The 26,452-nt window shown below is 46.6% G+C and overlaps 1 protein-coding gene across 2 annotated transcripts; it reads left to right on the top strand.

Annotated features, from left to right (window-relative positions):
• The first annotated feature begins 327 nt into the window (after window positions 1-327).
• Window positions 328-25,031, top strand: MRPS5 (mitochondrial ribosomal protein S5). Of its 2 annotated transcripts, none has more exons than XM_075563151.1 (12): window positions 328-576; window positions 3,634-3,708; window positions 4,724-4,861; window positions 8,834-8,959; window positions 10,200-10,433; window positions 11,838-11,872; window positions 14,451-14,541; window positions 18,595-18,641; window positions 19,084-19,141; window positions 19,375-19,437; window positions 21,268-21,404; window positions 24,685-25,031. In XM_075563151.1, the coding sequence occupies exons 1-12, from the start codon at window positions 519-521 to the stop codon at window positions 24,907-24,909; spliced, it is 1,287 nt and encodes a 428-aa protein (XP_075419266.1). In that variant the 5' UTR covers window positions 328-518; the 3' UTR covers window positions 24,910-25,031. The 2 variants fall into 2 exon arrangements, with proteins under 2 accessions (XP_075419266.1, XP_075419265.1); XM_075563150.1 differs by having other exon boundaries at window positions 3,634-3,714.
• The last annotated feature ends 1,421 nt before the right edge of the window (window positions 25,032-26,452 follow it).

Raw genomic sequence — 26,452 nt, 5'->3', positions numbered from 1 at the left:
ATCCTGCATCTCAGCTATTTACATGACAATTCATAACAGTAGCCAAATGACAGTTATGAAGTAGCAAGGAAAATAATTTTATGGTTGGGGGGGAGGAGAAGGGTGTCACCACAACATGAGGAACTGTATTAAATGGTCATGGCATTAGGAAGGTTGAGAACCCCCGCCCCAGACTTTTGTTTAAAAAGGGTGGAGCCCGGCTCTCCTGGGCGTGAACAGCATGAGCCAGCCCCGCCCACCCCTGGCAACCAGTCTAAGCCCCGCCCATGGGTCCTAACTCGAGGGCCCCTGCAGGGCTGTCCGCGACGTCGCCGGTCGCGCCCCACCCATTGCCGATCGGGACAAACCACCGCCCGCCCCCCACGCCCTCACGAACCCGATTTGGCGTCTGCAGTGGCGACACCCTCTAGGCTCGAGCACGCCGGCGCGGACAGGCCCGTCACTGCACGAGGAGCAGGCGCGGCAGGCGGTGGGGAAGGCGGCTCCGGACGGGAGACGGAGCGCCGGGTGGCTTCACCATGGCTGCCGTGGTCCGCGCTGCCAGCCGCCTTCCTGCCCTGTGCGGCGTGCCAGCGGGTGAGAGCTGGACGCTGGGTCCTCCGCGGGCGGCCGGGGCCACGGCGCGAGCTGGCAGCAGCTCTCCCCGGGGGAGGTTGGGAGCAAGCCCCGGGCGGAAAGACTGGAGGCGCCGCGGCCCCTCACGCTGCGCTCCCCCCGCCCGGGCGGGTTTGCTGAGTGACCTTGCGCGCCTCCGCGCCCTCTCTGGGCCGCGGGGCCGTGGTCTGCAAAGGGAAAGTGCCTGGGCGACGTCCGATCGCGACGCTGCTCCCGCGTGCTGCGGGGAAGGAGCAGGCGTCGCTTTCCCGGCGCTCCGCAACCAACGGGTTTACTGGGAGTTGCCCTGAGGGTCCGGCGGAGGACAACCCACGAAGCTCAACAGAGAAAGAATTATTCTTAGTCATTTGAGATTCCTGGCTGATGGATCTTAAATGTTTCGCTGTAACTGTTATTTCCTCCCCGCGCCCCCTTGGTTGTTGGCAGTCTGTTACTTCCAGCATAAGGTTTACCTCTGAGGACCATGTCAGGATCTACTACCCTTTCCATCTGCGCTGTTTCACGGTCACTCTACTACCCGACCTGGAAATCCCCAAATCCAAAGAGCTGTGGTCATCTAAACGTTTCGTTTCACAGTAATTTAATGTGCTTTCACGTTTCACCTGGGATTACACGGTGGGAAATCAGACCCAAACATTCTTTTCTCTTGTCGTGACCATCTCCTTTTTCTTTGCTTCCCTTGTGTAGCTGCGCTTCATGACCTCTTATTGTGAGCAAGGGACTCCCTGAAGCTCTTGATGTTTTTTACTTAGGTCATCCTCTCAGTACCTTTATGGTGCATCCTCCTCACCCCCACTTTACAGATAATGGAATGAAGGCTCACTGAGGCTGAGAAAATTGTCCTCAAGGTTAGACTGGGAGGATGTCAGGCTCAGAGCCAACTGATTAAAAAAAAATATTCTGGTGTATATTGTTTGGGTGAACAGCTTTATTGAGATACCATTCACTTGCCATACCATTCGTCTATTGAAAGTATGTAATTCATTTGTTTTTACTGTCTTCATAGAATTGTGCAGTCACCACCACAATCCTGGAGCAAAGAAACCTATACCCTGTAGCTATCATCCCTGATCCTAGGCAACCGGGAATTTGCTTACTGTAGGCTCACCTATTGTAGATAGTTCATGTGAATGGAACCATATAATGTGTGATCTTTTGTGACTGACTGAGTGTAATGTTTTAAGGTTCGTTTCCAGCACATTTTAAATTCAGTTTTTGTGGTAAAATTAGGTGCCTTGACTGATATTCGGGCTGGCTAATACTCAAGTATATATGGTAATTCCAAATCCAGTCACCAAGATTTGTCCTCATGTGGTCTTCTAAGGGTTTATAGTTTTACTTCTTACATGTAGGTCTCAATCCATAATGAGTTAATTTTTGTATATGGAGTGAGGTAGGGGTGTAACTTGTTTCTTTTGCATATGGATATCCAATTGCCTCAGCACCATTTGTCGAAAAGACTATTTTTCCCTATGGAATTGTTTAGGCTTCCCTGTAGGATTATCTGAGGAGCCCTGGTAGCTGGATTATGCACTGGACGGAGATCCACAAGGTCTGCGGTTCACAATCATCAAATACTCCCCAGGAGAGAGACGGAGCTTTCTAATCCTGTGTACAGTTACAGTCTCGGAAATTCACAGGGGCAGTTCTACCTGTCCTATGGGGTTCTATGCGGGACAGCCGGGGCCAAGGCACAAACTGGCAGCTCTCCCGGAGAGGTTGGGAGCAAGCCCGGGGTCTCACCCCAGCGCTGGTTTGCTGAGTGACCTTGTGCACCTCTTCACCCTCTCTGGGCCGCTATGAGTCGGCATTGACTCGATGGCAGTATACTTTTGTGGGTTTTTATATAATTATATGGGAACCCTTGTCTAAAACCAGTTGACTGTAAATGCGGGGCCAGAGCCTGTGTTGTAAGCATTTTTTAATATGTTTACAGCCAAGGATCTCTGGTGGTATAGTGGGTTATATGTCAGGCTGCTAACTGCAAGGTCAGCAGTTGAAATCCACCAGCAACTTCGTGGGAGAAAATGAGGCCATCTGGTCCTGTAAAGTTTTACAGCCTCGGAAGGCCTAGGGAGCAGTTCCACTCTGTCTTGCAGGCTTGCCAAGAGTGGCGATCTGCTTGCTGACAGTGGGTTCCTATCTAGTTACAGCCTACCTCTGCAGAACGCCTGGGGGAGGAAGGGAGCAGAGTGCTGAGGGACCACCGCAATCTGTAACTGGGAGCCTTCCCCAAGGAGGCGATGCTTCTGACAAACCAAAAAAACATAATCAGAGACAAGAGGGTGATAAGGAAAGTTAGGTCTTATGGCAGACCAAAGTGCTGTTTTCACTTTGTTTCGCAGGCATCAGGAGCTGAGAAATGGTTTATCAGGGCCATGAAGTGACCAAAACCAAACCAAAGTCACTGCCAGCGAGTAGAACTGCCCTTGTGAGTTTCCGAGACTGTAACTGTTGATGGGAGTAGAGAACCCTGTCTTTCTCCCTTGGAGTGACTGGTGGTTTTCAAACTGCTGACCTTGCAGTTAGTAGCCCAATGCATAACCAGTATACCCACTCCTCATGAAGTGATTGGCCAGAACTTCTTACTAGAAAGGTCTGCCTGATGGCAGATGGCGAATTGGAGGAGAGAGACTGGAAGTAGGGAGACCCATTAGTTGCCCTTTGTTGCTTTGTGTCAGAACCACGGTGAGGCCGGAACCAGGTGACCAGAGGACCAGAGGCAGTGTGACCAGAGGAGTGGGGGTAGCTGGCAGGTGACACTGGGCCAAGCTTTGAGGAGAACTGGCAGGCTTGGTGACTGAATGGATGCGAGGGTGAAGGGAGAAGATGTAATGTGACATCGCTACGTAGGCAAGTAGCCGTGAAGCCGAGCAATTACTCACTCGTCTTGGCTCATTAAAAAATTGTTAGGCACCGTTGACCAGTTCCTCTTTGGGCAACCCTATGTAAAATGTTACTTTCCATGTAGAAATATATCTTTTTGAAAAGTTTGTGTGTCTTTGTTTTAAAAAACAGGTCGTTTGCGGCCCAGGCAGCTTTTCTTAAACACTTTCCCAACAACTTCCACTTTGGCATTGAAGACTGCCCTCGGTAATGGTGAGATTCAGTTATCTGTCTTTTCTCTTAAGATTTATTATATTTAACATAGTTTATATAGTATTTAAAATATAAATAAGCAACCTTCTTTATAATAGAAATGCTGTGACTTAAAGAGTATTTTTAAAAATCTTTCAATAGCAATTGGTATTACCAAAAAAATTGGCTACTGCTTATTGAACAAGAAGATCTGGTGGAGCAATTTCTTAAGGGTTTGACCTCAAGTTGAAAGGTAGCAATTGCAACCCATCCACTGGCTCCATGGGAGAGACAGACCCCTGGTGATCTTCTGGAAAGATTATACTCAACCTACTGGGCAGTTCGCCAATGGCGTCAAGGTTGACTGCTCGTATTGTGTACCAGGCTTGTGAGGCTATGTTGGTTTGTCCTCACACCAATTATTATTCCCGTTCTACAGATGTTGCAGTGAGTCTCTGAGAAGGGAAGTGACTTGCTCAAGATCACACAGCCAGTAACTGGCAGGCCTGGAACCTGAGCTGTCTGGGCAGAAGGGTTGTTTTCCTACTACGTTACAGCACAGGCCCTCTCTCGAGTCACTCCCCGGGCAGAAAGAGAGGCAGCCAGCAAGGAACCCCTGCCTTTTACACATGGACTGTTATTGGGTTGGAAATGCAGTCTCTTGTTTTTAAATGTACAGAGTTGTATACTGGAACTACTGTTCTGCACCTTGCTCTTTGCAGGTTTTCTACATCAGTGCATTGCAGGACTGCATACTTCAGAGGGTGCCACTCACCCAGAGAGGGGGTGGGGGGCCGTGTGTGTGTGGAGGTAGCCCTGGTGCACATAGCATAGCTCTGTTTCTCTGGGGTTTGTGTCATCTGTTATGTGGATGAATTGTTTTTAGTTAAGGAGAGATCACCTTAAGATAGAATTATTGAACATTCAGGATTTTGGTGACCTGTTTTATTGTTAGCAATTACTGTTACCAATGGTGCTTCTCATAGCGATGAAGTATCTAACTCCAGATTTTATTTCCATTTATCTCCAGGCCCTTTGTCATCACTGGGGACCAGAGGAAACTGTCATTACACCATCTTGGCCCATGTTCTACGGACACAAGGCTGTGTTAATTCTCCTAGTAATTGGATGGGCCAACAGTGTAGATCCTCCAGTTTCTTCAATAAATGTACGTGGAACAGCCACAAACTTCCTATTACATAAAAGAGTGGGGGGGGAGGAAGAGATATTTTTTGCAGTTTAATTTTCCTCCTTTTTTCAAATGAATTAACCTTTCAGTGATTAGTTCATAATGTACTATTAAAATAAAAATGTTCCTTAGGTACCTCTCAGAATTACCTTATATGTTCTGTGTTAGGCAAGGTTTTTTAGAGAAACAAAATATGGACACTTAGGATTTTATATGTTTTATATAAATAGGTTTGTACAGCGAGAAGGAATGTAACAGCTAATTAGTCCACACAGCCGGCCAGAGGGCTCAGGACAACTCACTTCTGTAGAACAGTTAATATCCTGGAAGTTCTTCAACTCACGGGGGCTTCTGGGTCCAAGGTCAAGGAAACAGACTGCGGAATCTTCCCTCAGGCACAGCAGGCAGAGTCTGTCCATAGGCATTAGATAGCAGGGTGGGTCAGCAAGTCAGTAGCTCCTGAGCTAATCCAGGCAGGCCTTGATGGAACTCCAGCAGAGCGACAGGATCCACCAGCTCAAGCTCAAGCAGTGTACACACTCGCAGCTTGGCAAAGCAGGTCTCCAAAGGGCCTCAAGCTCTAGCGACATGATCCACGGGTTGGCTAGGCCCACAGGTAGTGTAGCACACAGCTTGAGGCAGAGAACTAGCTAAAGCAGCAGCACGCTGGTATGATCATCAGGGAGCAAGAGAGGAAGTCCCAGAACTCTCATAAGGCCACACCCACAAGGAGGCATCAGTCAGGCTGTGACCTGATTGGCAGGCTAGACTCTACCCCTATAACCTGTTTATAAGTTGACATGAAATTATGGAAGTACCACAAGGTTCCCAGTGTTCTCATGCTACACTCTTGGAAGCATGAGTTTAAGCAGGAGCGAGATGAAGCGTTCCACTGCTGTAAATATTTAGTCTCAGGCCCTAACGTGCTCCTTGTCTATAGAGTCACTTTGAGTTGGAGTCAACTCGACAGTGTCATGAGCTCATCCTTTTGCTCCCTTCGTGGATGCACAGAGCAACCTGCTGCTGTGGATGCTCACTTTTCTGAGCGAGCGTCATTTATAAAGGTCAGCTACAGTGTGTGTGTGTGTGTGTGTGTGTGTGTGTGTGTGTAAAAGTGAGATACTAGACAGATACAAAACATTTTAGAACATTTAGGACCTGTTTTTATTTTATTTTTTTAAAATAATTTTATTGGGGAATCATACAATTCTTATCACAATCCATACATACATACATTGTGTCAAGCACATTTGTACATTTGTTGCCATCATCATTCTCAAAACATTTGCTTTCTACTTGAGCTCTTAATATTAACTCCTCATTTTCCCCCTCCCTCCCTGCTCCCCCCTCCCTCATGAACCCTTGATAATTTATAAATTATTTTTTTGTCATATCTTACACTGCGTGATTTCCCCCTTAACCCACTTTTCTACTGTCCATCCCCCAGGGAGGGGGTTATATGTAAATCCTTATAATCGGTTCCCCCTTTCCACCCCCCTTTTCCCCCACCCTCCCTCCAGGTATCACCACTCTCACCACTGGGCCTGAAGGCATCATCTGTCCTGGATTCTCTGTGTTTCCAGTTCCTATCTGTACCAATGTACATACTCTGTTCTAACCAGATTTGTAAGATAGAATGGGGATCATGATAGTTGGGGGAGGATGCATTTAAGAACTAGAGGAAAGTTGTGTGTTTTATCATTGCTACCCTGCACCCTGACTGTCTGGTCTCCTCCCTGAGACCCTTCTATAAGGGGGTGTCCAGTTGCCTACAGATGGGCTTCGGGTCTCCACTCTGCACTCCCCCTCATTTACAATGATATGATTTTTTGTTCTTTGATGCCTGATACCCGATTCCTTCGACATCTCGTGATCACACAGGCCGGTGTGCTTCTTCCATATGGGCTTTGTTGCTTCTCTTGTTTATCTTTCACCATTTTTGGTACATTTTATTTTGGCTCTTACGCTTTTATAACAATCCATACATCAATTGTATCAAGCAAATTTGTACATATGTTGCCATCATCATTTACAAAACATTTTTTTTTGAGCCCTTGGTATCACCTACTCTTTTTTCCTTCCCTCCCCTCCTCTCCCAGCATCATAAATCGTTGATACATTAAAAATTATTATTATTTTCATATTACACCATCTGCTGTCTCCCTTCACCCACACTCTGTTGTTCATCCCCTGGAGTGGTAAGGGTTTATCCAAGGATCATTTTGATCTGTTCCCTCTTTCTCCCCCCACATTCCCCCTACCCTCATGGTATCCCTCCTCCCATTGTTGTTCCTGAGGGGTTTATCTGTCCTGGATTCTGTGTGTCGAGAGCTCTTCTCTGTACTAGTGTACATGCTCTGGTCTAGCTAGATTTGTAAGGTAGAACTGGGTAGGACCTGTTTTTAAAAACAGTCTTAGAAATTTTAAATGTTTTTCTTTTTGGATGTTAGTGACATAGAAAATCGAGGCAAGGTCTTTCAGAAGCAACTAGGTAGAACTTCTAAACCCAAAGGTTTATAAGAGAAGGAGAGTGAATATATTGATTATGCTAGTTAATTAATACAAGAGCTCTTCCAAAAGTACATGGGAAAATAGAATGTAAAGTTGATGGACTGTTCCCACAAACTTCTGAAACTCCTTTTTTAAAATCATTTTATTGGGGGTTCATATAACTTATCACAATCTATACATATATCAGTTGTGTAAAGCACATCTGTACTTTCATTGCCCTTGTCATTCTCGAAGATCCACGCATGTAGATGGACGTTTCTCAGATTTTGGACTAGTAGGACCTTTTATGTGAGTAGATTTATTTATCAAAAGACTGATAAGGTAACAGCTGCAGTGATTAAAATCAACTGATGATACTGTGAACAGTTGAAAGTCTTTAAGAGACGATTTGAATCCAATAGATAATGTAGCTGTACTCATAAAATTCATTAGTGGCCAAGTAAAGACGCTAAGTACCCCACCAGTAGAAATTCCCCAAATCACACCATTGCCACTGAGTCCCTTCAAGGTCATATCCGCCCCGAGTAGCACTGCTCCAGAGGATTGCCGGACTGCAATCTACGGAAGCCGGCTGCCAGATCTTCCCCCACCAACCTTTCAGGGAGCAGCCAGGGGCCACTAGGATTCCTTCCACCAGGACAGAGGGGAAGATACTGGTTGAAATACATGATGGAGAAAAGATTTGGGGGTTCTGGAAATTCACATGTGGAATTAAATCAATAGTGTCAGTCTCTACCATAGATTCCCAAATTTGTTTGGCCTGCTGTCCTCTTTTCTGGGGTGGGGTGGGGTGGGGAGGGGGATTACTCAGTGCCCTGCTGGCAATTAAACACTCCAGGACAAAGTGTGGGTATCCGTCTCCCTTTGGAGTATCTCCTCCCCGCATCTTTTTAGCCGCCCTCAGGGGCATTGTCACCCACGTTGGGAAGAACTGGTTTATACGTAAAGCAAGGCAAGCATAAGGAAAACACACACAAGTATTAACTGCCAGACCCTTACATTGTTTTTCCTACAAATTAGCTAGAGTTGAAGGTGAATTTGAACGTCTCATTTTGAGGAATCTACAGATAATATAATCATTAGCGCATTTGCAGAAGAAAAGAGCAAATGGCGCAGAGTCTTAAGATTGGTGGGTACAGATGGAAATGCTGATTCTCGTCTGGGCTCCGAAGGAATAGCTACTGAGGATAATGGAAGCGAGAAACCAAGGAGAGGTCAGTGTAGATGGTAAAAGTCAGGGAGACCGATCTTGGTGAGTAACTGGGGTTTAAATGTTGGCCACCATCTTTGCAGGGGTCATCATGTGACATGTGAAAGGACTGGTTTAATTTTGCTTTCGTTGACTCGCTGAAGACATGGTGGAGATGGCCTCTTTCGGCTGTTTTGTTTCACTGGAGCCTGGAGATCATCGTGAAGTATTAAATCCCCTTCTCGTTGCAGTGACGGCAGATGAGCTGTGGAAAGGTGCTTTAGCAGAGAGCGGTGCTGGAGCAAGAAAAGGAAGAGGCAAAAGAGTTAAGAAAAGGAGAAGAAAGGATTTGAACCGGGGTCAGATCATTGGTGAAGGTAAATGTATTTACGCAAACAGCTAATACCTTTTAAGACCATCCTTTTCCTCTGATTTTATAGAACTCCACAAAGATCAGCGCATTTCTCATGAAGAACACTGGGATTAATTTTGAGTGTAGATGGTTTGCTTGTTGCCCCAGGATCCTGGAGGAGAAAAATCCCACAGAAAGGGATTCATGCATCCAGTCACGGGCCTTTAGTGTCTGGCATTCCATCTGCTGTGAGAGTCCCTTCTCCTAATGACAGAACCCAGAGTAGATGGGAGGGTGACAGACATTTCCTGCAAAGGGCTAGATAATCATTTCCCATTTGGGGAGTCACATAGCCTCCTGTAACTACTCACCTGTTGCTGGAGCACCAGAACGCCGTAGAGGTGTCTAGTCAGGTGAGCTTGCTCATCTGAGCGCAAACACTATCTACAGCAAGTGGTGGGCTTGCTGTGTCTTGTGGGCCTTATTTGCCCACCCCTGGAACCCCTGATTGCTTATATTGTTTTTTAAGAAAAACAATGGAATAATGTACACGAATCAATGTATTTAAATATATATGACTTTTACATGGATATGAGGACTTCAGAAAGTTCATGGAAAAATGGAATTACAAGAGAATGGAATTTTCCCATGAACTTTTTGAAGCCCCTCTAGTATCTCAGTAAAAATACAAAGATGATGAGAAACCTCAAGTGCCCTTCATGCCCCTTTCCAGCACCCCAACCCCAGTTGTTTCCCCAGGAAAACACCACTGCTTTTATATGTCCACCCAGACATACTTTTTGCCTTTATATGCTAAGTACCTTAGAAGCAATATGTATTTTCTTGTTTTTAGAAAATAAATCTTATAATCCACACTGCTTCCCAGTTTCCTTTTGTCATTTACAATACTTCTTGGAACTTGTTCAACATCAGTCCCTTGAGCGGTCCTATTTTGTTGTTACCGTGGGCTGTTTCATAGACTGTATCCACCCTGGGGTGGTGTCTCCCTCGTGTCTATTGTTTGCCTTTGCAAAGATGCTTCAGTGGCATCCTTGTCCTTGTACACATTTACCTGAAGCTGGTCTGTGTCTGAATTACCAGCTCTTACGGGCATGGTCACAGAACCTTGGAATAGATCATGCCAGTGGCCTGCCAGGTCAGTTATGTTAGCTGTGATCCCACCCGCAGTGTGCTATTAGGTCTGTACACATCGCCTGGCGAAATGATTTTAAACTGCCTTGATGTCTTCATGTTGTACGTTTTAGGGCGCTCTGGTTTCCTCTGGCCTGGTCTGAACGTCCCTCTGATGAGAAATGGAGCAGTGCAGACCATCACACAGAGGAGCAAGGAGGAGCAGGAGAAGGTGGAAGCCAACATGGTCCAACAGAGAGAGGAGTGGGACCGGAAGAGGAAAATTAAGGTTAAACGGGAGCGAGGATGGAGCGGAAACTCCTGGGGAGGCGTCAGTCTTGGCCCCCCTGACCCCGGTCCCAACGGAGGTAGCAGAGTTCTTGCAGTTCTGAATTCTTTGGAATGATTTTATGTACTTTCCTGTTGAGGTTGCTTTATTTAAAAATAGGATTTGAGGAACTGGTCATATTATTTATTACCCAGTGATATTTCATGGGAAATTAGTGGCCCATCACCAAGAAGCTATCTATAAGTGGGATGGGTTTCCACGTCTTTACTGTGTAGCTTCTCAGGGCCGTTAACATGGTTGTGTGCATTGAGATCTCCACGAGCTGCCTGCAGGCTAATGTGTTTACTTAGGTACACTTGACCCTTGGCACACCTGTGGAGCAATATGGCTTGAGGATGCTGACGTAAAGATCACCTGAAAAACTTACTCCTATTAGTCAATGAGGCATAGACATAAGTTCACCTATTTTGTGTTTGACTTCCAGAGGAGGAGGGAGGGTGAGATGGCGAAACTCTGATGAGCTGGTATACAGCTGAGCAAAAGGCTTCCATTAGGAAGGGGAGAGGATGAGCGAAAGAGGACCAAATCCATGGACTTAAGATCCCTATTGAATACCCAGAACCAGTCTAGATAGAGAGGAATTTCCCACATAGGTTCGCTTGTAACAGACAGCAGGGCAGGGCACAGGTTCAGCTCAGCCTATATTACTGGTAGTGGAAAGGTTGGCGTCTGACAGTCTTTAAGATGGAAGTGGGGTGGGGATGTTAATGAACATGACCACCAGCATATTAATGGTGAGAAGGTGAAGTGTCTGAGACTGGCTTCAGAATTTTCCAGTGGGTAGCGGTTGTTCAGACCTAAGAGAAAGAAGATGGACCATAGTTGATGTATTTTGAAAATGGGCGATGGGCACATAGGTTTTTATTCATCTGTTTGTGTTTCTTTTTAATTCATCTGTTTTTGTGTATGATTGACATGTTCTATAATAATAAAGAGTGTTTGAAATAGCTGCCAAATAGCGCGAGGAGCATCCTGAGTAAGTGCGCACCAGGTGTTAGCAGTTCACAGAGAATCTGGGTGACTTGGAGACCATGCATTTGTCATGGTGCTTCTCTCCAGCCAGCCAGGTCTGGGCCGCCAGTGTGGAGGAGAGAGAAGGGTGAGGGAGAAGAGAACATTAGGCAGATCGGATGGGCTTGAGGGACCAGTGTGAGAGGATGTGAGCGCTCGAGGGGCGGCTGGGGAAGAGGACGGTGTGGCGGTGCTGGGCGGTCCAGTCAGGCCGTGGGCGTTGAGTGAGAGAGCTGGGGAAGTAGCAGGGTGGCTGCGGTGGTAGAGCCGTCCCTGAGGGTGATGGCGGACCAGCAGAGGAGCTGAGCATCTTGCTGGTTTAAAAGCTGTGCTGATGCCTTGGTTGAAATATGCTTTCATTAGTTAATTTTGTAGACTTCCACCTGCATGTCTGTTTGTTTTTTCCCTGCAGAAACCTATGACGATTTTGATACCAGGATACTCGAGGTAGGTATGCTGTGTGAGATATCTGGGTAAGCCTTCAGATCTCTTGGGCGGGTGGAATAGGGAATGGGGCAAGTGGAATTATGAGGGAAAACCTCTGATGCATGTCTTTTTCTGAGACAGAACTGGTGTGGATCAGAACATAGGGAACCTTCCATGGCAGCTCTTGCTCCGATTGCTTATCCATTCTTGGTGGGGAACTACCAAACTGAGGTCTTGTGCTAATGGAACTTTGGGTGGTTTGTTTATAAAAGAATTTGAAGGTTACAATCAAATGCCTTCTTTTCTAAAGCAAAACTATCATTCGCAATCTTTTGCTGCTGCGTAAGCCAGCCACACTTGTTGATCGATGCTATGAGTTGGTTCCGACAGAACGAGACATTCCTCGGTCCAGTGCCGTCCTCGCAGTTGTGATGTGGGAGGCCACTGCTGTAACCACTGTGTTAGTCCGTCTCATCCGAAGACTTCCTGGTTTTGGATTCCTCTCTGCTTTCCGGAGCATGACAGCATGGCCTTTTCCAGGCACCGGTCTCTCCTGACAACATGTGCAGAGCAGATGAGGCGAAGTCTCGCCATCCTGACTTCTAAGGAGCATTCTGGCTGTACTTTTTCCCAGATAGATTTATTTGTTTTTGTTCTCTCGGCAACCCATGGTGTTTTCAATATTCTTCACCAGCGCAGTAATTCAAATGCATCGATTCTTTTTTGGTCCTTTCTATTCACTGTCTAACTTTCACAGGCATACGAGGTGATTGAAAATACCGTGGCATGGGTCAGGTCCACCTTAGTCCTCAAAGTAGCATCCTTGCTTTTCAGCCCTTGAAAAGAAGTCTTGCAGTAGATCTAGTCAATGCAGTGCACTGTGAAGCTGCAGTTGGTAGTACTCAGTTAAGGGATGTGGAGCTGGGAGGAGCCACAGGGCACCACTGGAAAGGTTGGGATTGCCATGAATACCCTACTCTTGATAGGAAGTGGGCGGGAGGTCTACATGTAAACCCCTGAACATGAAGCCTGGCTCAAGTAGACGTCAGTTACTCTCCAGAGTACTGTCTGAACTAGTCCATTTTTCTTTGAAAACCAAACCATTGCCACGGAGTTGATCTGATCATTGGCCACCATATGTGTGTAAATCCACGCTCCATAGGATTGTGACCTTTTAGAAACAGGCCAACAGGTGCCCCCCCTGCCCTTTTTTGGGGGGCATCGCTGGGCAGGTTTGGACCACTAACCTTTAGTTAAATGCTTAACCATTTGCCACTCAGAGGCCCTGTAGCACATCATCTATTCAGTTTCTGAGCTGTTCCTTTTTAAAATGTATACTGTTTCTTCAATGTAAGTAGCATTATGGAATTTAAAAATGTTTATTATTTCATGCTTTCTGCATCGCGGTTTTGGGGGCACTCTCTTTGAAGAGTTCTTCTGGATGTGGGTGAATTCTTGTGAGAGTATAGGAGTGCTCTCGTTTCCTTAACCCCATTTTCTGGGAAAGGACCACCATGAATCAGATAACCAGCTACTTTGTAAGCCAGTCAGTAGTCTGGGTCTTTGTTATGGATCGATTGTGTGTCCCCCCCAAATAAGCCACACCCACTGCCCTTGAGTTAATTCCAAATAGTAGCAACCCCCTCAGAATACCTCTATGCCTGTGGGTTATTATCCTATTTAGGAATGGTGGATTTAGTTACATTCCTGAGACTGGATTATTGTGGGGTGAGTTTTAAGTCTATTTCTTTGGAGACATAAAAGAGATCACATAAGTCAGTGAAAGAAACAGGAGGTGGGAGAAAGGCCAAGCCACATGAAGATCTCCCAGGTGCAGAAGCTCAGAGAGACAAGAACCCTGCTTCAGGACAGCCGGCATCCTGAATTGGAACCTTCAGCCTCCAACCGAGAAGAGAATGTGTCTATTAAACCCTCCACCGTGTGGTATTTTCTGTTACAGCAGCACTAGATAACTGAGACATCCTTTCAAATATGAGTGCTGATTTGAACACAGTAGCCGACAAACCAGATGTTTATTGTTAAGTGTCTTAAAGACATGCCTGAAATAAAAATTGGTAATTTTTTAAAACGCACATTAGAAATAGAGTTGGTTAAACAGGAGTGGGGATGGAGTGGAAACCTGTGGGCCATGTCATTCTTGACCGCCCTGCTCCTGGTCCTGGTGCAGGTAGTAGAGTAGTTAATGGTGGCCACATTAAATCGAAAATTGTGTAGTCAGTTAACAACCCTACAGAGTTCTATGTGTAGCAGAAGCAGCATTGCCTGCTCCACAGTGAGGGTTTTATAGGTTCAGATCGCTTGAAAGGTGATCTCAGTTGAACCTTCTAACAGCTATATTTAATTGGAAGAGAAACTCTTACTTCCTTTTTGCTTTTGAAGAAACTGGCCGCAGTTTAAACTGGAGAAACTTGAGTGTTTGTGCTTATGGAGTTGGAGGATGTAGTATCTAGTCTGTCTGTCTGTCTGTCTGTCTCTCTCTGTCTCTCTCTCTCTCTGTGTGTGTAAGGAAGGCTTCACTAATTTCTCCCCTCCCTAAATTCCTTAAGGTATAATATTTCTGAAACGTTTTGTCCTTTAGGTAAGAAATGTTTTCAACATGACAGCAAAAGAGGGAAGAAAGAAATCGGTGCGTGTCCTGGTGGCTGTGGGGAACGGGAGAGGGGCTGCAGGTGAGCACAGAACAGGAACCCCGGCAGTGGCGGTGGCAGGGGAGGACCCGTGTGTGGGTTAGCGCTTGGGCCTCTTGGGTTCCTTTTGCCAACCAGACTCTTTCCTTCTTTTTTTTTAAATCGTTTTATTGGGGGCTCATACAATTCTTATCACAATCTATACAGACATTCATTGTGTCAAGAACATATGTACATTTATTGCCATCATCATTCTCAAAACATTTGCCTTCTACTTGATCCCTTAATTTCGCCAGCCAGACTCTTTCTCATGCTTAACTCGTTCAATGGTCTGGACCCATGAGACCTACTGAAGTCTCTTGGAAAGGAAAAGCGGCTTGCCTACATCTGCCTTTTCCTGCGAGGGGCTCCTATTTGGATGACTTGAAATGTTCTATTATCCCAAAGAGAGAAACACGAGCGGGCGTGGCTGAATGCTCCACAATGAGCCCATCCTTAGAAAAACAATGCCCATTCAGTGTAAGATTGTGTAGCCATTTAAGAATATTTAAGGACTTGAAAATCACTTATACATAGTGCTAAGTGGGAGGAAAGTGACATACGGCTGTGTGTCGTGTAGTTCCAGCTTTAAAATAAAAGCGTGTTGATATGCAAAGAAAAGGCTGGGAGGGTTATACTCTGAAAAGGTTAGCTGGATTAGTTCACAGGCTGGCCAGTTGTGCAAATTTTCTTCTTCACTCCTTGTTGTGAAAGTTTCCATTAGTAAACATCTGTTGTTGACATTCATATATGAAAATGTCAAGAAAAGAAGATGAAAACAATGTGCCACGGAACCTATCGTGACACTCTGAAGTACAAGTCGTACTTAGAGACAGGGAGGACAGCGACAAGCCCCCCTCTGTCCTTTTTAAATCATTTTATTGGGGGCTCGTACAACTCTTATCACAATCCATTCATACATCCATTCATACATCCATTGGGTCAAGTACATTTGTTGCTATCATCATTCTCAAAACATTTTCTTTCTACTTGAGTCCTTGGTGTCAGCTCCTCATTTTTACCCTCTCTTCCCCCCCCTCATGAACCCTTGATAATTTATAACTTACTATTATTTTGCCATGTCTTACACTGTCCAGAGTCTCCCTTCATATACCTTTCTATTGTCCATCCCCCAGAGAGGGGGTTATATGTAGATAATTGTGATTGGTTCTCCCTTCCTCTAGGAACCCACCTTTCCCTTCTCCTCTGGGTACCGCTACTCTCATTGGTCCTGAGGGATTTACCTGCCCTGGATTCCCTGTGTTTCCACCTCCTATCTGTACAAGTATATATGCTCTGGTCTAGCCAGATTTGTAAGGTAGAATTGGGATCATGATAGTGGGGGGAGAAAGCATTAAAGAACTAGAGGAAAGCTGTATGTTTCATCGATGCTATACTACATCCTGACTGGGTCGTCTCCTACCTGTGACCCTTCTGTAAGGGGATGTCCAGTTGCCTACAGATGGTGTTTGGGTTCCCACTCCGCACTCCTCATTCACAATTTTTTTTGTTCTTTGATGCCTGATACCTGATCCTATTGGCACCTCGTGATCACACAGACTGGTGTGTTTCTTCCATGTGGGCTTTGTTGCTTCTCAGCTAGATGGCTGCTTGTTTACCTTCAAGCCTTTAAGAGTCCAGATGCTTTATCTTTTGATAGCCAGGCACCATCAGCTTTTTTCACCACATTTGCTTATGCGCCCACTTTGTCTTTAGCAATTGTGTTAGGAAGGTGAGCATCATTGAATGCCAGTTTAATAGAAAAAAGTGTTTTTGCATTGAGGGAGTACTTGAGTGGAGACTCAGTGTCCATATGCTACCTTAATACTAAACCTATAAATATATGCTCATAGACTATTTCCCAAGAGAACCTCTCTTAACTGTTACTTTGTGTCCTTACAGAAAGTTTGTATTTATAGATCATAGTATATCTTTCTCCCCAGTTTATACAAAGGAGGATATATTATATCCATAGATTTGCTCCCTGCTTAATATTTTACTCCTTATTCTTTATCCTGGTTTTCTAGGGATTCATTATAGGGATAAGCACAATTTTTATAGTCTTTTCATTATTGCTGAATGTGAGCTTCTTATACTTCTCACTTGTAATATTTTTGCAAGGAAATTGATAGGGACAAGTTCTTGTAATGAAGGTGCTGCTTCAGTATTGTATGCATGTTAATGTGACAGGTCCTGCCAGACTACCTGCCCGCCCCAGAGGCTGCTTGTATGCATGTCTCATCCTGCCCTTGCCAGCACTGGGGCTGATCAAGCTTTGCCCTTTGCCAACCTGAAATGAGAAAACTACCTTTGCATTTTGATTTCCATGTCCCTATTTATGAGAGTCTTACATGCTTATTGGCCATTATTACTTCCTTTTTGAGATCCGTCATCTGCCCATTGTTCCTTTCCTCATGTATGTGAGGGTGGATATAGCTCTGTAAGGTGGGGACAGGAACCCTTTCAAAATCTCATGTTCATCTTTTGTTTCTCACCACGGGTAAGTGGTAGGCTGCTAATCAGAGCCTCCACCTCTGCAGAGGGAAACCTGCTTCCGTGAAGCTTGCAGCCTGGGAAACCCCCTGGGGCAGTGCTCCTGCCTTCTAATCAGCAGCGACTCACTAGCACCCAACAACAGTGTACCAGTGTTTTCCACGCCTGCTTTTGTCTTGGTGGTGTAGTGGCTATATGTGGGGCTGTGATCCCTTAGTTGGCAGTTCGAAACCACCAGCATCTCCTTGGGAGAAAGACTGGGCTTTCTACTCCTGTAAACAGTAGTCTTTGGAAACCCACAGGGTGTTGCCTGTAAGCCAGTGATGATTCGATGGCAGTGAATTTGGTTGGTTTTGTCTTGCTTAGAAAGCCTTCATTTGAAAGTTATAAATCAGCTCAGTTGTATTTTCTGCTAGGACTTCATGTATTTAATTTGCTTTGTTAGTACTAGGAATTAAGTAGAATCCACAGTCCTTTTGTCCCTGGGTCTCAGATGGCCCGCGTATTTTCGCAGGCAGCATGGTCTGGGTTCTGTTCCCATGTCGCTTAAAAGCCACATTCTTCAAAATGACGATTAGGAGGTGGCAACAAGCAGTGCGTGCCTTTCCATATCATTGATTTAACAGCCTCAGAGGCAATTGCAGTTTGGTGAAATATATACGAGGCGGCTTCCAAAAGTTTGTGAAAATGTAGAATTCAAAGAAAGTCTTCTCATGTGACAAAAGATTTGCCAGTTTAGCTATTTGTAAGTGTACAGATCAGTGTCCCCAACACGTGAAGTCCTCGCCGCGGTCTCTGCGCGCGCATTGCATTGTCCCACAGAAGCTCCGTAGCTCATAAGCAATGACTCCCTGGCTCTCTTTCCTCAGCCCTGCCCAAACACTCATAAACCCATTGCCTCGTCGCAGTGTTTCTGTTAAGTGGGATTGCTCCATATTCGTTAAGCCTTAATATTTGTGCCTGGATCATTCCACTGAGCTTAATGTTTGCAAGTTCCATCCGTGTCATTGCATATGTCAGGACTTGACTTCTCTTTACAGCTGAATAATATCCCCTGTGAACATATGTCACATTTTGTTAGTCCGTTCATGTGTTAAGAGTTCTCACTGATTTAATTCCCGTGCTAACTGATATGTGAATCATATTTGAAGGCTCCAGTGAAATTATAATTCTCTTCTAGCATTAACCAATCCTGCCCTATCATTTCTGGTTATTTTAATCTGTTCTGAAAAATGTCCAGGCTATTTGCCTTGTTTATTTAGAGAGGCACTAATGTTTCGTTTCTCTTTGGGTTTTTAAATTTTTTATTAATTAAGCACCTTTAGTCATAAAAGATAATGTTATACCTCCAATCTGGATTTCCTAGATTTGTTCAAATGTAATACTTTTGGGTGATCAGATCTCTGCACCTCCTGCCCTGGCATGTTTGGGACGGCTGCTTTGCTGGCGGGACTAGGAAGGGGAATAGCTCGGAGATACGGCAGGAGCTGAAATGTGAAATGTAGCGGAAGGCACGTTTTATGCCAAATGTCATTTTCATGATTTTTCTTTTTTCTCTTACAGGTTTTGCTGTTGGGAAAGCGGCTGAGCGGATGGACGCTTTCAGAAAAGTATGTCCATTTTCCCTTTGTTGACATTCAGTAAAAGATCACTAAGTTATGTGCAAGACCCTTGGGAACCATAAAAAAGAGAGAGAGAGAGAGAATTGGCCCCAGAACCTTGCTTGAAGCTTCCTGCTAAATATTGCTTATAAAGAAATCGTGTGTCGGAAGTTCCTGTGTTTGTCTTAGCTTCCCTACCGCAGGGATTGATTACCGCAGGGATGAGGCAGCTGGGGGAGTTTGAACATTGCCGACCGGTGATGCTGCCGGGGAAGGGTGCTCAAGGAAGTCCTGGCCGCTTTCGAAATCCTCATCGAGCTAACGTTTGCATAGACTCGGGAGACATTCTTGCTCATACTAAGCGATTTTAAGAACTGTAATCTCGATATTCCTGAGAAAGCTGTGAGACGTGGGCAGTGGTGTGAAGAAGGGTGTTTCCTTCTTCTGTCAGGCGAAGAACAGAGCGGTCCACTATCTGCACTATGTGGAGCGGTACGAAGACCACACGAGTGAGTCCCTCGTTACTTCCAGGGGAGGGGGGGGCAGGCCCTGTGGCATTCTATTCCATGGGTGTCTGTGTGCTTTAATCGTTAATGTGGAAAATGTGGAGACAGCATCTCTCCTGAGGAGGTTTGGGAAATGGCGTAAACTCGATCACTTATCTGGGGTCAGTGTGCGCCGGCTGTTCAGGGCAGTCCAGTTGCTCTGTGATTAATCTTTGTGTGTGTTTTCTACCTTGCAGTCTTCCATGATATTTCCCTCAGGTTTAAAAGGACGCATATCAAGATGAAGAAACAACCCAGAGGTAACTGAATGTCTCTTCTCTTTTGCTGAGCATAAAGAAATCATAACAATTCTATCCAGTTCTCTGCTGTTGCTCACCTTTCCCAAGACGCCCCACTGCCCTAGTTTAAACCACCCTTTGACCTGAGCTGTGTCTGGGGTTTAAATATCCTGATTGTGAAGCCAGGGCAGTGGTGCATTTTATTGCGGGTGCTTGGTGCACGGCTCGTTCTGTGAGGAGGAGACAGTGATGGACACTGTTAGTCCAGAAGGGATGAGGTCCTTACGCGTTGCCCCTGGTTAAATGCTTGGCTCCTACGCGAAAGGCTGGTGCTTCAAACTCACCTGGAGGCTCTTGAAAACCCACGGCCCTAGAAAGCCTCCGTACCAAGCGGGAAAGCCGGGCTTTGGGGCAGGAACCAGAGATGTTTGTGCTCCTTGGGTCAGCGGTCAGCGGGACCGCACGACTCCGCAGCGCGAGTCTCCCAGCGGCGTCAGAGACTGCCGTACCCACCCCACCCCACGTGACCACTGCGCAGGCCAGTGCCGGCCTCCCCAGCACAGCGGCTCCTCCCGCATGGAGCGCTCCGAACTGACAGTGCTATTTGGACGTGGGCCCTGCCTGGGAGCCTTCACAGGCCACATGGATATCCCAACATAAGGCCTCCCAGGCGTGGGGTGTCTGTGGATCGCACGCACCTTCCCTGCTCAGGGTCCTGCAGAGAGCTCCCGTGGGTGAGCCATCCCAGAGCAGGGACCCTGCCTCCCCGTCCTTCCCGAGAATCTGCCATGTACCGTGTGTGCGTGTGTGTACACGCACACATATGTACACATGTGCTTGGACGCATTGTGTTCATACATGGACATGTGTTCTCTGTGTAACTCCCACACAGCGGAACAAACAGTAAACAACCCCATTGCTACTTGCCTTCAGCTCCCTCTAAGCCCCAGCTCCCCCGTGACAGATGACCTAACATAGCCACGGAGCTGCCAGTTCATGGACTTGCACATAGAAGGGACAGGCCTGCGCAGCCCGTGTAGTGGTATCCAAAATGAGTTTTCACTTGGGTATTGGATGGCTGTCGAAAGCCGGTGGTGGTCAGCTCTGGACTTCCTTCCTTGGAGCAGGAGCGGTGTGCCGAGGCTCCCGTCTGGCTGATTGAGTCTTGGAGCAAAACTCGGCCCTTTTCCTTTCTCCGGCTCCCATTGCCAGGGCCTGGCCCAGGGTCTGGGGATACAGATAAACCTACGCTACCCTGGCCTTCAGGGCGCCCACTTTCTCCAGAGGGGAATCATCGGATAAGCAAGTGAACACAGTAGAGTTTCCAGTGCCACTGAGTGCGTGGTTGGCATTGGGGCGGGGGGTGGGGAGCAGGAACGGCACCTTTACTATTGCGGGCTGGAGGCCTGAGGAGAGATCTCCAAGCGCTCAGGAAGGTGAGAAGGGCTGTTGTGGGGGGGCTGGGAGAACTCTCCAGGAAATACCGTGTCACGGCTTTGACGCGGGAAAACCAGCATGGCAGGTGGACAAGCGTAGGGCAGGTGACTGGATAGGAGAAAGAGGGTCTGGTACCCTGGCGGAGCTCCGGGAGAGGGTGTGTTGGCGAGGCCAGCAGGAGGCAGTGGGCGGGGTGCCGGGCTGATGACAGGGTCTCAGTGCTAGGTTAGCATTGGTGTGAGGTGGCGACGGACTCACAGGCGTCTCGCGGTTCTCCTTGCACTTTTAGCCACCTCTTAATTCTCCCTCTCGTTTTGCACTGTGTCGCGGCCGGCTCCCAACGAAGGCAGCGGGTGGCCGAGTGCCTGTGCTGCACGTGCTGGCCGGCATTTGACTTAGTTCGCCCCTTCCCAGGGTACGGCCTCCGCTGCCACCGGGCCATCATTACCATGTGCCGCCTCATTGGCATCAAAGACATGTATGCAAAAGTGTCTGGGTCCCTCAACATGCTCAACCTCACGCGGGGCTTCTTCCATGGACTCACCAGCCAGGTAAGCACCCCCCAGACCCAGCAGTGCTCAGTTGTGTGGGCGGAGGCCTCCTGGACACTCTCTGCAGGCCACCTGAGGACCTGGCCATCTTTGTGGTCTGTGACTGTATTAACTCAGTGTGACTTTGGAGGCTTCAAGAGGAAGCATTTTTTAAAAATCATTTTATTAGGGGCTCATACAACTCTTTTCACAATCTGCACATACATCATTTGCGTAAAGCACATTTCGTACATATGTTGCCATCATCATTCTCAAAACACCTGCTTTCTACTTGAGCCCTTGGTATCAGCTCTTCATTTTTCCCCCTCCCTCCCTGCTCCCCCTCCCCCTGAACCCTTGATAATTTATAATTATTATTTTATCATATCTTATACCCTCCAATGTCTCCCTCACCCAGTTCTCTGCTGTCTGTCCCCCAGGGAGGAGATTATATGTAGACCTTGTCATCTGATCCACCTTTCTCCCTTACTGTCCCTCCACCCTCCCGATATTGCCACTCTCACAACTGTTCCTGAGGGGCTCATCTGTCCCAGGTTCCCCGTATTTCCAGTTCCTATCCGTGCCAGTGTACATCTCCCAGTCCAGCTGGATATGGAAGGTAGAATTGGGATCAGGATAGTGGGGGAGAGGAAGCATTTAAGAACTCGAGAAAAGTGTATGTTTCATCGTTGCTACACTGCACCCTGACTGGCTCATCAACTCCCCACAGCCCTTCTGCAAGAGGATGTCCAATTTCCCCCAGATGGGCCCTGGGTCCCCACTCTGCACTCCCCCTCATTCACAATGCTATGATTTTTTTTTGGTCTTTGATGCCTGATACCTGATCCCTTCGAAGCCTTGTCATCTCACAGGCTTGTGTGCATCGAGGAAGCATTTTTTAAAAGCCATTGTTTTGTTAGGAAAAGAATCTGCGCATGTTTGAAGGCTCCAGCGATACAGAGCTGCAAAGTACAAAGTTCGCAAGTTCAGTCTTTTCAGTCAAGACCATAACTAGGGTGAGGCCCCTGGACCCCTCTTCCCGCAAGGGTGGGGTCTTCACTGGGAGCTGAACCTGTTTTCTTGTTGCCTGGTAACTAGGGGTTACCGACTGTGCACAGGCGAAGAGAGGTGAACCTTTCCTCCGTACAGAGGGCAGTCTGGGCATCTACCCGCCCGCCTATTGTACTATGCCAAGGCTGAGGGAAGGGTTGTGACTGCAGGGCTTCCGCCTTCAGGGCAGCCTGTCTCCCTCCTACCAGGGATGGACAGGGGCTGCCTGAGCAGAGGTTCTGGAGTCTCCGTTTGCTAACCTTTAGGAGACTTTGTGGGTCCTGGGAGGTGCAGTGGTTACATGTTAGGTTGCAGTGCACATGGTTGGCAGTTCGAAATCACCAGCAGCTCCTCTGGAGAAAGACTGACTGGGCTTTCTACTCCCATCTAGGGTTACAGTCTCAGACACCCACAGGGTCACCGAGTCGGCACTGACTCCACGGCAGTGAGTTTGAGTTAGTTGGCTTCAGTGTGGCTTCTCAGAAGACGTAGCCTCCACTTTTGAATCAAGTGATTCATGGCATATTTTGCCCGTCTCTGCTAGAGTAGGAAAATTAATGAAAATTAAAAGTAACATTTGTTAAAAGATCTTTTTCAAGAGTCGATGTTGGTGTCACCTAACCATTCTTCAGAGGCACTTCTGACACCTGGTGGCAAAAGTGTCACTGTTTGACGCACCGAGATGTTGGCTTTAGACAGACGGCAGTTAGGAGTCAGTCGCCTTCATGCTTCCGACCTCTGACACGAGTGCCGTGCTTCGTCGCTGCTCTGGTGACCAACACTGCATCGTGTTCATGTACCGCTCAGAAGGGTCCCCTGCTCTGTTAATGATCCTAAAGTGCACTCCAACCTCAAAGATGTTGAAACATGGAAAACAAATAGGGTGTTCTCATCATCAAGAACTCTGCAGATACATGGAGCCCTGGTGATGCAGTCGGTTAAGCACTGATCTGCTGGCCACAAGAACTATGACGTAGCAGTAAACCCAAATCCACTGAGCTGATCCTCACTCACAGTGACCCCTTATAGGGTTTCTGAGACTGTAGACCTTTACAGGAGCACACAGCCTCCTCTTCCTCCTCTGGGAGCTGCTGGTGGGTTTGAACTGCCAACCTTGCGGTTCACAGCCCAGTACCTAACCCATAGTGTTGCCAAGGCTTCCTATTTATACCCCCTTTTAAATGACTTATAACTTATGACTTTTAAGTACTCTTATTAAAGTATATAGTTTTATATTTATATATGAAAAAGCTCATCTCTTTGCTAATTTCAAACCTAGATATAGAGTAGGATCAGGGACCGGTAAAGTCTGAAAACATGGGATTGAACATACCAGGTGTTGTCATGTGCTGTTAGGTCAACCACCTGACAGTTGAGTGCTTCCAGTCTTTTGTGGCCATCCTCTATAGTGAGTACCCTGCCATTTCTCCCACCTCAACTCTTACACTTTGTGACCAGGCTTGGTTTTCAATATCTCATTCTCCATCCTCAGAACAAATCTCAGACATCATTTTTTCATCCATAAATACTGTAGTGTATTATTTCTAAAAGGGAAAGACCCCATAATAAAAATTATCCATAACTCAGTACCATCAATAGCACCTCATTTGACAGATACGATTTTTTGGTAATAAAATCTGAGCAGGTTACAAAAAAGAGCAAGACATTGTTTTTGCTCTTTTAAATTTCTTTTATCTGTAGCCCCTGAAGTCCCTTCTTTCTCCCCCTTGCCATTTCTGTGTTGAAGAAAAGAGGTCGTGTCTTGTAGCATTTCCCCGTCTGCTGCTGACGTCGACCTGTGGGATCCATGCTGTGTTTCTCCCCTGCATTTTCATAAAATGCTAGTTAGATCTAGGGCCCTGAGAGATTTGTTTCATTTTGGGCATGGTACCACACATCATCAGGAGGGTTTAGGAAGAGACTAGAGGCCAAGGGCCTTCCTTCAGCCCAGCTCCGGTAGAGTGATCAGGCTCCACCTATAGTGAGTCATCCTAATTTAGCCCCAGCATTTGAGGAGGGTCCACGAAGTTGGTGGAGAAGTTCAGTTATGTTTCGATTCCTTTTGTCTGTGAACTTCGTGGCGCATCCTCTTACATTACACCCAGAGTCTGGCGTTTAAATTCCCTCAACTGTAGTAAATTGTATTCACTGACGACTCCCCTCTGATGAAAGTTCCTGCTCTTTTAATTAGTGCCACCTAAGCATATCCATTCTTGTCCTGACACGGTGCTCTTAATTTGGTCTTCCCCAGGAAACTCACCAGCAGCTGGCTGATAAGAAGGGTCTCCATGTCGTGGAATTCCGGGAGGAATGTGGCCCTCTGCCCGTGGTGGTCGCCTCCCCCCAGGGGGCCTTGAGAAAGGACCCAGAACCAGAAGACGAGGTCCCAGACATCAAACTTGACTGGGAAGATGTGAAGATAGCCCAGGGGCTGAAGCGCTCCGTGTGGTCAGGCTTGAAGAGAGCGGCCACCTAAGCACCCTCTGGCCTTAGAGCCACAGCGCCTGGTGCTGCCCAGCACCTCCCAGAGACGGCGTGCCTCACGCCTCGGAATGGCACATCTTCTTTCTTCACAGTAATAAATCATTGTAGCTTTCACTTGTGTCCGTGCTCTATATCAGTCTCTGTGAGAAGCAAAAATGACGATGCCCTCCTCTTTGCCTGCATCCTGCCTCAGACTGTATAAAAAGCAAAAGACCAGAAGTTTTAATCACATTTAACAAATTTAAATCTTCACTTAAACCTGCAGAAGTACATGAATTCGGGAGACAAGGATAAAGACCTGACTCAGTAATAGTGTGTGATCCTAGTTAATCGAAAGTGAACGCTATTAGCTTTATTTTACAGAGCACGCAGAGCCTGGTATGGGGATTATGCATTGGGCTGATAACTGCAAGGTTCGCATTTTGAAACCACTAGTCACTGAGTGAGAAAAACGAGGCTCTCGACTCCTGTCAAGAGCTACAACCCACAGTGGGGTCTCCTATAAGGTTTTGATGAAGGCAGTGAGTTTTTTTAAAGCTTTTAATTTTTATTTAAAGTAACTTGAACAACGTAATAGAAAGTAGAGGAAAATGGGTACACCCTGTTTTCATGAAAACTTACTCCATTTTAAAAAAACATTTACTGGTGGGGCTGTTAGGTTAGGTATTGGTTGCTCACTGCAAGGCCAGTGGCTCAAGCCCACCAACCACTCCAGAGTTCCATCTGCACCTAGGGTTTTCGCACACTCAGAAGCGGCCTATTGTGGCTATGAATTGTAATCACCGTGATGGCAGTGGGTTAAATGCTGTCGAGTTCATCACTTTGTGTAGCTTTGCCTGGGGTTCTCCGTTCCACACCACGCTCCGTCCCTCATGAATGAACTGCTGTAGGTCTTCCCAGTTCCAGGGAGGGGGAAACCTCACTTGGCTTTATTTGGCCCTCCCATAACGTTATCACGTTGAGAATCGTATCGATGATGTACTTCTTGATTTACCCTCAAACAGTTTAGAAAATTCAAGAGGGAAGAGAATCCTATTGTTTTAGTGATGCTTTTACATTTTCCTTTCATTCCTGAAGGAAATTTCACGTTGGAGAGAATTCAAGACTAGCAATTACTTTCTCTTGGCATTTGAAGCATGCCACCTCCTGCTTGCCTCCATGGCTTCTGGTGACAAATCCACTGTCATTTGAATGGTTTCTCCCTGGTAGGCAAATAGTTACTGTTCTTTCACTTCTTTCACAACTTGTCTTTAGTTGTCTGAAGTTTGTCAGGCATTTGGGTGTGAAGCGCTTTGATTTAACCCATTCCTATCTTAACTTCTTGAATCTGTAAGTTGATGACTTTTGCCAAACTTGACATTTTTTTCTCTATATATAAAAAGAAATTCAGTGGTTTTCAATATTTTCACAGTTGTGTAACCATCACGATGATCAATTTTAGAACATTGTCCTCACCTGTCAGCTACCCAGTACCAAGGACAGCTACAAGGACAAACGGATCTGACGAAGTATGGCCAGGGTGCTGCCTGGAGACA

The sequence above is a fragment of the Tenrec ecaudatus genome, chromosome 11 (assembly GCF_050624435.1).
Source record: "Tenrec ecaudatus isolate mTenEca1 chromosome 11, mTenEca1.hap1, whole genome shotgun sequence".
Taxonomy (NCBI): domain Eukaryota; kingdom Metazoa; phylum Chordata; class Mammalia; order Afrosoricida; family Tenrecidae; genus Tenrec; species Tenrec ecaudatus.
Note: the sequence above shows the minus strand (reverse complement) of the source record. Positions and strands in the feature narration are given on the sequence as shown.